Raw genomic sequence first — 12,758 nt, 5'->3', positions numbered from 1 at the left:
TGTGGTGCTGGGGGATTGAACCACGGTCCCTGTGCTTTGCTTAGCTTGTTCCAAGTAGGTGCTTTAGACCACTGAGCCATGTCACCAGCCCTTACAGTATAAATCTTAAAACAAAAATTAAGATAAAGCAATACTCAGAAAATTAAATGTTTCAAAACAATTGAAGAAAAAGTTTTCATGATAGTAAAGAATTACTAAGAATAAAACGTAAGATAAATACTGGAATGTGAAATAAATGACCAGAACTTCTATCAGTTTGGGGATAGAATACTGCACAAAGTTTTAGTGTGTCGTAGACACGGATATTATCCATAACACTTGCTGGTGGCCAGGCGTCACTTGTGGAACTGAGCTACTGCTATTTCCTTGATATCCACCCTGTAGACCCAGACAGAATCATGACCCAGAGGGTGCAGGAGAAGTCCATTTATAGAGTATGCTGATGGAAATACCTTGCTGCTGTATACAAAAGAATAAATGAAAGACTGCTTTTGTATACCTGTTACTCTCCTGTGTTTGTTTTCCCTATTTGGTGGGTTCTTTCCATTATCATTCATGGAGTTGTGGTTATTTTGCTCCTTCTCTAGAACATCTTTTAGTAGTCTGTGTAGGTTTGGCCTTGTCATCATGAAATTCTTTAGTTGTTCTTTGTCATGGAAGTACTTCACTTCTCCATTATACTTGAAAGAGAGTTTTGCAGGGTTTATCAGTCTGGGTTGCAATTTGTTTTCTTGCAAGACTTGAAGTACTCTGCTCCATGTTGTTCTTGCCTTGATGGTTTGTGAAGAGGAATCTGCTGTTATTCTGATGGGTTTTCCTTTCAATGTGATGTTTCTTTTCTTTAGCAGCTTTTAGAATACTGTTCTGGTGCTGAATTTCTGGGATCTTGATTATTATATGTCTAGGTGCAGTTTTAATTTGGTTTATATTATTTGGAGTTCTATATGCTTCAGTTCTATATGCTTCGATTACCTCAACATCAGATACTTGGGAAGTTTTCTGCTATTATTTCCATCCATATTCTTTTTATATCATTTGTATTGACTCCTTTCTTCTCCTTGATGCCTATTAGTCTCACGCTGTTCATCTTAGCAGCATCTTGCAGGTTTTATTTTTTCCTGCAGGTGTGTGATTTCCAATTTCTTCTATGCTGGTATCTTCTGCATTTGTTCTGGGTGGGCTCAGGGCCTAAGACTGCATTTTGTTCCTTCTCTTTGTCATTTTCTACAGCATTGTCTTCTGACCTTTGGTGTAGAGCTTAGATAGTTATTACCTTAGCGTCAGGTCCTGATCTACCAAGTTCAAACTCGTCCAAAGTGGGTGTGGCTTGGATTTGCTTTCTGTGCTCCACTTCTTCCTGTTGCAGCCCTTGGAGGTGAACCCTCTTTGCTACTCTGGCAAGATGTTCTGTTCCTGAATCAGCTAGGTGGGTCTTGCCTCTAGCCTCTTTGCAAAGAGTTCTGCTGCAGTTTCCACGCTAGGTCTGGGCTCAGAGTTGAATCAGGATCCTGTGGGCCCCGGGTCGTCTTACTCACAAGCCCGGCCTGGGCTCAGGGTCGAATGAGGATCCTGCGGGCCCCAGGTTGTCTCACTCACATGCTGGGCCTGCACTCAGGGTGGAATGAGGATCTGGCGGGCCCCGGGTCATCTTACTCACACACCAGGCTTGGGCTCTGGGTCAAATCAGCATCTGACAGGCCCAGGTCATCTCACTCACACACCAGCCCCGCGATCTGAGTCGAATGAGGATCTGGCGGGGCCCAGGTCCTCTCACTCACACACCGGGCCTGCGCTGTGGGTCAAATCTCCACTTCTATTCAATATAGTTCTGGAAACATTAGCCAGAGAAGTTAGACAAGAGAAACAGATTCAGACTCAGAAATCCTAAAGGTCAGTGTTTTCTCTGCAATGGTGGGTATGGGTCTGGTGGCCAAAGAGGTGGTAGTGGATGCGCTGCAATATTTTGATCAAGGCTATCAAGTGTTGTGTATGCAGGAAACAGCTGTGGCAGTGGTAGAGGAGGAAATGCACAGATACCTTCCTACTAAGAATTACCTGAGCTACTTAACAGTACTGATTATTCCACTTTTGAAACTGACATAATGAGAAATGAATTTGGAAGATTGGCTGTGAGACAACCAACCTTTAAACTGCTCAGTATGAAATGATACGAGCTTCCAACCTCTTCCTCAGGTCAGAAAAATGACATTACTGCATGGCAAGAATGTGTGAACAATTCTGTGGCCCAATTAGAACATTAAGCAGTTTGAATTGAGAATCTGGAACTAATGTCAAGCATGGATATAATGCCTGGAAAGAGTATAACGAAAATCTAGTTCACACAACTGAACATACACAGAAAGAGCTTCAGAAGTTAAGGAAACATATTTAAGATTTAAATTGGCAGTGGAAGAACATGCAACTCACAGGTGTATGCAAACGGAGATAAATGTAGTCAAATTGGGTATTCCTGGTCAATAAAAATTATGAGATTGAACGGACTATTGTGCAACTAGAGAATGAAATCTATCAAATTAAGCAGCAAGAGGGAGAGGTTAACAAAGAAAACACCCAGCAGGACTTCTGAAAAAACTTAACTGGCTAGGAGAAAGGAAGAAAAGTTGGGCTCTTAAAAACAGTGCCATCTGAACTTTCCCTGACCCATGAAGGACAACAGCCTCTCACAAAGACGTTAGTAGGGAAATGTTTAGAAACCATAACGTATGGTTTCTTACATTAATTGTATCTGTGTGTCTGTTTGTATCTGTGAAATAAAGACTATCAATTTGGGAAAAAAAAGAGAAATAACAAATAAGGATTGGAAAAGAAGTGAAATTATCATTATTTGCAGATGACATGATAGTCTACATAGAGGACCCCAAATACTCCCCCAAGAGTCTTTTATAGATTTAATCACTAAATTCAGCAATGTAGCAGGATATAAAGTCAACATACAAAAATCAGTAACATTTTTGTACACAAAAAATTAACACAGAGAGAAATTAGGTAAACCATGCCTTTCACAGTAACATCAAAAAAAAATTAAATACTTATGAATCAATCTCACAAAGGAAGTAAAAGATTCCATACAGTGAAAATTATGTTACTCTGAGAAAAGAGATTGAAGAGAATCTGAAAAAAAATGGAAAAATATTCCATGCTCCTGGACAGGAAGAATCAACATTGTACAAATGGCCATACTCCTAAAATTGCTATACAGATTCAATACAATCCTGAATAAAATATCAATAGTATACCTCAGAGAGCTAGAGAAAACTTTCCTCAAATTCATTTGGAACCACAAAAAATCCTACAATATCAAAAGCAATCCTGGGAAACAAAGGAAAGGAAGGAGGTATCACAATCCCTGACCTGAAATTACACTAGAAAGCTATTGAGATAAAATCAGCATGGTACTGGCATAGAGACAGACTTGAGGATCAATGGAACAGATTAGAAGATGCAGACACAACTGTAAACACACAGCTGCCTTATTTTTGATAAAGATACCAAACAGACTAACTGCAAGAAAGATACCTCTTTAATAAATGGTACTAGAAAAGCTGGCTTTCCACATGCTGAAGGCTAAAACTAGAGCCATGCCTATTACCATGCACAATCAAAATGGATCAAAGATTCAAATATTAAAACAGAAACAGTAAATCTTCTGGAGGAAAATGTAGGTAGAAATCTTAGAGAGGGGTACGTAGAGAGTTCATGAACAAAAACCAGACCGCACGGTAAATACTTTAAAGAATGAACAACTGGGATCTCATCCTTCTGAAAAGTTTCTGTACTTCAAAGCAAATCTCCAAAGGAGTCGAAAGAAAAGTAATACATTGGGAAAAAAAATTATAGTCAATTGTTCCTCTGACAAAGGCCTTCTATTGAGAACATACAAAGAAATAAAATCACAGCCCCTCCCAATTCAAAGACCCAATCCAAAAATGGGCATCTGAGATGAATACACACTTCTCAGAGGAAGAACTACAAATGGCAAGTAAATATATGAAAAAATGTTCAACATCATTAGTCACTTGAGAAATGCAAATTAAAACAATACTGAGATTCCATCTCACTGCAGAAAGAATGGCTAACATTAAGAAGTCAGCCAGTAACAAATGCTGCAGAGACTGTGAAGAAAAAGGAATTCTTCGGTACTGTTGGTGGGAATGCAGACTGGTACAACTACTACAGAAATCAGTGTGGAGATTCCTTCAAAAAGCTAGGATTGGAAATCCCATTCATGCCAGCTATTCCCCTCCTGGGTATTTTTCCTGAAAAACTGAAAACCTCATACCACAGCCATACACGTACACCCATGTTTATAGCAGTACAATTTATTAAAGCTAAATCCTGGAGACAACTCAGATGTTTATCAACAGAAGAATGAATAAAGAAAATGTATTTTTACACAGTGGAATATTATTCAGCTATAAAACAAGATAAATTTAAGTCTTTTGTTAGTTAATGGATGTAACTAGAGAACATACTCTTTAGTGAGATAAATCAGACTCGCATGTGCAAACATCATATTGTCTCCTAAGTGTGAGAATCTGAAAGAGAAAAATGGAATCTGAAGGGTACAATAGATACTGTAAAAGGAAATGAACTTGTTAAAAAAGAAAGAGTTACTGAGTTTAGAGAAGGACAGGAGGGAGTGGGAGAAAGAGATATATCTATGTATATAAGCAGGATGCTTTGGACAGCTGTACTGTGCATTTCTCCTAGTTTATGGAAAGAAGCAATTAATGCTTTAATTTGTTTCGTATCCTTTTTTCAATTGCTTGTACTTTTTCTCTTCTTAATTTCTTAAACATTTATTTTTTTTCTTCTTCCAATTTTACATGCATATATCTGGTAATATGAATAACTGGTTGGAAGACAACACTATGCATTACAACAAATACTGTGAAATTCATATTACTTTGTTTTTATTTTTTTTTATTTGAGAGAGAGAGAGAGAGAGAGAGAGAGAGAGAGAGAGTGTGGTGTGTGTGTGTGGCCAGCTCAGCCCACCAGGGGGCGGGGCTGGCTGGCATGTGGTGCTGGGGGATTGAACCGCGGTCCCTGATGCTTTGCTAAGCTTGTTCTAAGTAGGCGCTTTAGACCACTGAGCCATCTCTCCAGCCCTCATATTACTTTGTTAAGTGAAAATCTGTATCACTTGTAATTTTTTGTTTTAATTCTAATTCGTCCTCTCTTGAAAAATTAAAAAGAAATAAAAATATAAATAAATACATAAAAAGGATTTTAAAATTTCAATGTAAATAAACCTTTAGCTTTTCATAGGTACATATTTTAATACCAGTAAACTTCTTAAAAATGTTTTGTATACACTACTGGATATATTTTTAAGCATTTCCACTAAATAATAAACTTAAATGAAAGCTGTCCCTCCTCTATACTTGCTTTTTACTCAAATACTCATTTCATATACAATTACTGATATGAAATAAAACTATTTGTAAACTAAAAGAAAAAATCAACCAAAGAAATGAAACATGTAGTTTTAAATGAAAGTCTTCTCCTAAACAACAACAAAAAAATCCCAACTCATGGATGTTTTATAGACAGATGATTGTGTTTCCTTTTTTTGGGGGGGGAGGGGGTGGAACCAGGGATTGAACTCAGGCCCTTGCGATTGCCAGGGAAGCACTTATTCCACTGAGCCATCTCCCCTGTCCTAGACAGATGATTGTGACAGGTAACTCCAATCTTTACAAATGCTCCGCCAGAATTTGATGAAATACTTATACATCTTTTTTTTTTTTTTTTGAGACAGAGTCTTGCTGTGGAGCAAGACTGGGGAGGCTGAAAACAGGGATATTACTATGAGTCTGAGCTGCATAGTGAGACCCTGTACCAAATACATAAATGAAAAACAAAAGCTTATTGGATTAAACTATTTTATAAAAAATAAAATCTACTCATGATAAAAAAACAAAAATCATGATGAATGTAAGATTATTCTCTTAGCCTAATAAAGATAATCTACTAAAAGTGTATAATAAAGTTTTGTTAAATATAAGAAGAATTTCTTATTTCTCTTTAACCACTTGCCCCTCTATCCCCCTCTTTGTTTAAAATACTGGGTCTTACTACATTGTCTGGAACTAGCCTCAAGCGAGGCCTCCTCAGCAGGTGGGTCAACGCAAGCATATGCCACTGTATACAGAGAATATGAATAAGGTACTATAATGTAAAAATAAAATCCAGAATTAAATGAAGAATTTAAGTTCAAAAGAAGAACTTAGCAAAATGCCTGGATATCGGATCAACTATAGAAGCAACAATTATACACATCACAGTTTTTTAATAATTACTACCAAAAGAATAATGTCTTTATAAAAGGTTTGATAGGGGAAGTTTGGGTTCTTTTTGTCCTCTGTCCTTTCTGCCATGTAGGACACAGCATCTATCTTCTCCAGAGTACATAGTAATAAGGTGCTTTCTTAAAAGCAGAGACCAGGCTCACACTACATACCAAAATCTTGATCTTGAACTCCTAGCTTTGAGAACTCTGAGAAATAAATTCTGATCATTATAAATCACATGGTCTAAGGTACTTTGCTGTGGCAGCACAGACTAAGAGAGAGGTCTCCCTTACTTGAAGAAGAAAAATCAGTTCCAGATGGATTAAAGACTTAAATATCAAAGATAAAACTTGAAACATTTCAAAGAGAAATATAACAAAATATAACTTTGCAGAAAAGCTTTTAAAAACAAAACACATAATATACAAATCAAAAAGTAAAAGATGGATACACCTGACATTTAAATCAAGAATGTCTGCTTATCAAAAAACTATAGACGTTTTAGTATTTGATGAATGGCAAAAGAATGACAATCTAAAAGAGAAACAGGTTAAAGATATGTCTAGTGTTAATGCACACAGTCATATTCAGTAGCTAAGACTACTTTTGAGCTACTATGACAGAGTCTAGCAATTGTAACATAAAGCCTGTAGGTTACAATGGCTCTAAAATATTTACTATTTGGCACTTTATGGGAGCATTTATAGCCTTTGCTCTACTTAGAAGAATGACTGAATATCATGGTGAATGTTTAAAATTTTTCATATTGCCACTAATCCCCCTCAAAACATTCCACTCACACTTATCTCATTATTCTTGCCACTTTCTGAAGCAATTCTGGAAGGCCTGTTTAGCTGCTCTATCACAGCTGCCTTGACATCCTGAATCAGTTCAACACATTTACCTTTGGTGCCTATTTTGACTCTGGGGAAGACCCACAACTTGCATGATCTCAGGTCCAGTAAATAATGTGGATAATGACGTAACAACATTTTTACAAGACCACCTGGCTGCTGGGTAGCACTCACAGCAGCATTCATCATACTTTTGTTACAATGTGTAAAGACACAAACAAGGACTCTCAGAACTGGTTCAAAAAACTGGTAAAACTGATGCGTGTTTGCTGTAAGGGCACTGAGAGGAGGATTAACAGCAATGTGCCTTTTATTGTAAAAACTGTAATGGTTACCATATACTATAATTCACGAATGCGTCTGTTGGCAAAAAACTTTAGTTCACAAACAAAGCATTTGGCAAAATTTTACACTGTTCACAAACTCTGCACTGGGTGACAAACACAGCATAGCCATCTTCCCCACACAAATACAAAGGCAGTCATCTTCCCCAAAATTGAAAACGAATTTCAGTTCATAAACCAAGGTATTCTGATCATACCTCATATGCTGAGTTCACAGTTCACTTTATTATTATACTTTATAAGCCATATCTTTTTTTTTTTTTTTTTTGCAGTACCAGAAATTGAACTCAGGACCTTGTGCTTGCCAGGCAAATGCTTATTCTACTGAGCCATCTCCCTGGCCCCCTACAAGCCATATCTTAATGTATTTTTACATATGTAAAATACTGTACCATTAAACACTTTGGGGGAAGAGTTTTTATACACACTATTAATTTGGAAATTATAAGTATTCATGATATTTATTAGTTTTTCTCTATCATGTATGTATAACTCAAACTTAAGAAAAATACAAGCAAACAAAACAACTGAACCTGTTTACAAGCATCTGGTTCTGACAAACGCAGAACAGCAGTAACCAACCAATACAATGCCTACCTGAAAAGTTAACAAGGTTAATATTTAATTTCCTGTTAAATCTGCTTGTAAGAAAAGTACATTATTCACTAAATAATTTTCCTTCCCTTTCAATAGGCATTTTTCTTTCAAAATCCTAACCTAAGCTTAAAAAACAATGACAAGTAAATGACTGCCTTCTTTCACAAACAGAAAATTATCAATCAACCATAGACACTTGCTCTATCAGTGCATTCTAGGGATATTACATAATCAAAGGGTAACTAATTGCTCTTAGAAAATTTTATCAGTTGAACAGATAATCCTTACTGGGTTAACAAATCCACAGCACAAGGAAGTGGTAGAAGAAGATGCTGAATTACTTCCTCAGAAAGGAGATCACCACAGTGAGAAACAAAGCTCTTGATAGCTGAAAAAGAAAGCATACTATTATCCAACATAGCATAATCAACCAGGAAAGGAACATGATTATGGTTCAACATGTGTATTTTTATTAGCAAATAAAGAAATGCGCCAAAACAAAACAAAACAAAACCTCTATAAAGTCCAGTATAAAAAGAAGCTAGTGCCTTCTGTCTCTAATGATTAAAAGAAAAACAACAAAAACCAAAAAACAAAGAACAAAAAAATCCTTCCTAGCATAATTAAAAGGGACCAATAACTAAACTAAGAGATGCTGTTCTTCTGGAATTTTGCTCAGCCTTTGAGCTCAAAGGTTAAGAAACAAGTAAGCTTAGACTTTCAAATTTGTCAATTTCACACTAGTTTCTGTACAACCTTGTTGACCCAACCTTGTTGACAGCATGTTGGAAATCAACACTGTTAAGAAACCAAGAACTTTTATTTATTTATTTATTTACTTACTTACTTATTTATTTATTTATTATGTGTGTGTGTGACCAGCTCAGCCCACCAGGGGGTGGGGATGGCTGGCATGTGGTGCTGGGGGATTGAACCGCAGTCCCTGTGCTTTGTTAAGTTTGTTCTAAGTAGGTGCTCTAGATCACTGAGCCATCTTACCAGCCCAAGAACTTTTTTTTTTTTTTTTTGGTTTTATATTAGATTCTATTGGTATATTTTAGATATATGTAACAATTACAATCATCATAGAGAATTTGTATTTTTTTTCAAAGCTGATTAATAGGACATTTTCGATAACCAATACATTGTACATTGTTATCTTCTTAGTGAAGAACCTTTTTTTTATGATTGTTGTTGTTCTTGTTATTATCATTATTGTACCAGGGATCAAACTCAGGACATTGCACTTGCCAGGCTGGTGATTATGCTGTTGAGCTATCTCTGTTGCCCAAGAACCTTTTCATCTGGAGTTACTTCATGTATGAATTTTGAGATCACATTGACAATTGATTTTTTACTTAAAAAAAAAAAAACTTTAAAAAAAATTTTTAAAGAGAATAAAGAAAGGTAAAAAAAAAAAAGGGGGGCAGGCCAGATAGCTCAGTGGACTAAAACGCATACTTAGGCAGAGCACAGAACCCAGGATTCGATCCCAGCATGTGTGCTCACCCTGCCCCTGGGGAGCACTGACATGGTGATTTGAGACTGGGTGTGGTGGTACACACCTGTAATCCCCATGCTTGGGAGGCTGAAAACAGGAGAGTTATTATAAGTATGATCTATGTAGTAACACCCTGTAAACCCTGCCCTAAACACATTAAGAAAAAAAAAAGAAATTATACAGAATTTTACTAAGCAAAACATCAGGAATTCAAGGCCATGGATATAGCTCAGTAGCATCAAGAAATTAAAAAGAAGAAAAAGGAAAAAAAAAAAAGCATTAACTGCTCCTTTTTAATAGAGCAGCACAAAGTAGCAATACAATTACCCAAGCTATTCTGTATACATACATAAATATATATATTTTCCCTTTTTTTGGTCCTTTTCTTCATCCTACTTTTTCCTTCCCATTGAACAGTCTTTCCCTTTCACAGTATCTACTCTACCTTTCAGATTTTATTTATCCTTTCAGGTTCTTACACTAGTAAAACAATATAATGTTTGCACATGTGGGTCTGCTTTATTTCACTTACCTAGTTGCATCTATTTATTTTATTAAGTTTATCTTTTTTTAAAGCTGAGTAATACTTCATTGTGTAAAAATGTATCTTTTATATTTATTCCTCAGTTAATGGGCATTTGGGTTGTTCGCAAAATTTAATTAATTAATTAATTAATTAATTTATTTATTTTTTTTGGTGGAACCGGGGATTGAACTCAGGTCCTTGTGCTTGCCAGGGAAGCACTTATTGCACTGAGCCATCTCCCCAGCCCTGTTTGCAAAATTTAGCCAAGACAAATTGTGCTGCTATAAACATGAGTGCACATATATCCCTGTGGTACAATGTTTTCTGTTCATTTGGCTAGGAGGGGAATAGCTGGGTCAAACAGGACCTACAATGCTAGCTTTTTAAGCAATCCCCATGTTGATTTCCATAGTGGTTGTACCAGTCTACATTCCCACCAACAGTGCAGAAGGATTCCTTTTTCCTCACAGCCTCAGCAGTATTCATTATTGTTTGGCTTCTTGATGACAGCTATTCTTTTTAGGATGAGATGGAACCTCAGTGTTGTTCTAATTGACACCTCTTGAATGATCAATGATGCTGAACATTTTTTCATATATTTACTTGTCATTTGTATTTCTTCCTATGAGGAGTGTGTATTCATCTCAGATGCCCATTTTTGGACTGAGTCTTTGAATTTGGGGTGGCCTGATTTTTTAAAAATTCATTATATGTTTTAGACAGAAGTCTTTTGTCTCAGGGTAATTAACTACAATTTTCCCCCAACTCATGGGTTTTCTTTTTACTCTGCTGATTTTTGATGTGAAGAAACTGCAAAAAGATGAGATCACAATTGTTGATTCTTTAAAGTATTTTCCCTGCAGTACGTTTTTTGTTCATGAACTCTCCCCTTCTACCCACCCGTTTACAAGATTTCTACCTACTTACTCCTCCAATAGAGTTAGTGTTTCTGTTTTAGTATGTAAATCTTTGATCCATTTTGATTTTAGTTTAGTGCATGGTGATAGACATGGGTCTAGTTTTAGTCTTCGGCATGTGGAAAGGCAGTATTTCCAGTATCATTTATTAAAGAGGCTTTCTACTAGTGAACATGTTTGGCCCCTGTTATGGTTTGTGTCTAGGTGTTCCCCCAAATCCTCATGCAGTCATGAGTTCTAGAGTTTGTGATTAATTCATAATCCAATGTGGGGATTATAGGTGTGAGTGCTACACTTGCCCCAGGGTGGGTAATTTGCATACAATGTGGAGGGGAGAGAGGCTTGGTAGTTGCCTCAGCTGTAGCTTCTCCATTTGCTTTTTCACTGCCATTAACAGCTGCCCTGTTCCATGTGCCACTCTGCCTTGGAGCCCACTGAGTATAGACTGAAACCTCCACAAACTGCAAGCTAAATAAAACCCTTCCTTCCTTAGTTTTCTGTGTCATGTACTTTGTCCCAGAAGGTGAGAAAAGCATCTGAGACAGCCCCTTTGTCAAAAATAAGGTGGGTAAGTGTGTTTGTAGATGTGTCTGCATCTTCTAATCTGTTCCACTGATCCTCAGGGCTGTCTTTTTGCCAAGACTATGCGGATTTTATCACAGTAGCTTTGTAGCTAATTTCAAGTCAGGGTTTGTGGTGCTTCTTGCCTTTCCTTTGTTGCCCAGGATTGCTTTCGCTATTCTAGGTCTCTTCTGTTTCCAGATGAATTTCAGGAATGTTTTCTCGAGATTGGTGATATACTAAGGGTATTTTAACCAGGATTTCATGGAATTTGTGTAACAATTTTGGAAGTATGGCCATTTTCACAACATTGGTTCTTTCTATTCAGGAGCAAGGAATATTTTTCCATTTTCTAAAACCCTCTTCAATCTCTTTCAGAGTACTATAATTTTCATTGTATAAATCTTTTACTTCCTTTGTGAGATTCTTTTTCTTTTTTTTTGGTGGAACTGGGAATTGAACTCAGCCCCTTGTGCTTGCCAGGCAAGCACTTATTCTACTGACCTATATTCCTAGCCCCCATGAGATTAATTCTTAAGTATTTAATTTTTTTGATGTTACTGTGAAAGGCATGCTTTTCATAATTTCTGTGTGTTTGTTGTTGTTATATAGAAATGCTATTGAATTTTGAGTGTTGATTTTGTATCCTGTTACACTACTAAATTTGGTTATTAAATCTACAAGTTTCTTGGTTCACAGTTTTTGTTTCTTTTTCTTTATTGAAAGAGTCTTGCTGTGTAATTCAGGCTGGCCTTGAACTCATAATGGAGCCCAGGGTGTCTTCAAATTCACAGCAATCCTCTTGACTCAACTTTCTGAGTGCTGGGATTACAGGTGTGCAGCATCATGCCTGGTTGATTTTTTACTTTTAAGAGTAAAATTGTCACAAGCAAACAAAACCAAAACCAATGCTTTTCAGTTTTTCCAGGAAACCCACCATACTTCAGTTAAAATTTTCATGGTAGAGTATTTTTAACACTCTACATATCTTGTATTATGAAGAAGTGTAACATTCATAGAGGTACAGACTAAATGGGTGCGAAGCTTCATTAGTGCTATTTAAATAAAAACCTACTATTTATAAAGAGAAAAATGGAGACCTATTTAAGACAAAGCAATCTTGACAACTGGTTTGCATCAT

The 12,758-nt window shown here is 36.6% G+C and overlaps 1 protein-coding gene and 1 pseudogene across 1 annotated transcript in view; one reads left to right on the top strand and one right to left on the bottom strand.

Moving 5' to 3' along the window:
• The window catches only part of Heatr5a (HEAT repeat containing 5A), a 179,247-nt gene that overhangs the window by 134,472 nt on the left and 32,017 nt on the right, over positions 1 to 12,758 (bottom strand). Inside the window, exon 13 of the mRNA XM_023721836.1 lies at positions 8,401 to 8,500. Within this exon, the coding sequence (XP_023577604.1) occupies positions 8,401 to 8,500 (100 nt within the window). The remainder of the gene's footprint in view (positions 1 to 8,400; positions 8,501 to 12,758) is intronic.
• On the top strand, positions 1,909 to 2,587 carry LOC101568981 (annotated as a pseudogene).

Source organism: Octodon degus, unplaced genomic scaffold, assembly GCF_000260255.1.
Source record: "Octodon degus isolate 3935 unplaced genomic scaffold, OctDeg1.0 scaffold00086, whole genome shotgun sequence".
Lineage (NCBI taxonomy): Eukaryota > Metazoa > Chordata > Mammalia > Rodentia > Octodontidae > Octodon > Octodon degus.
This window is presented reverse-complemented; position numbering and strand designations above follow the sequence as displayed.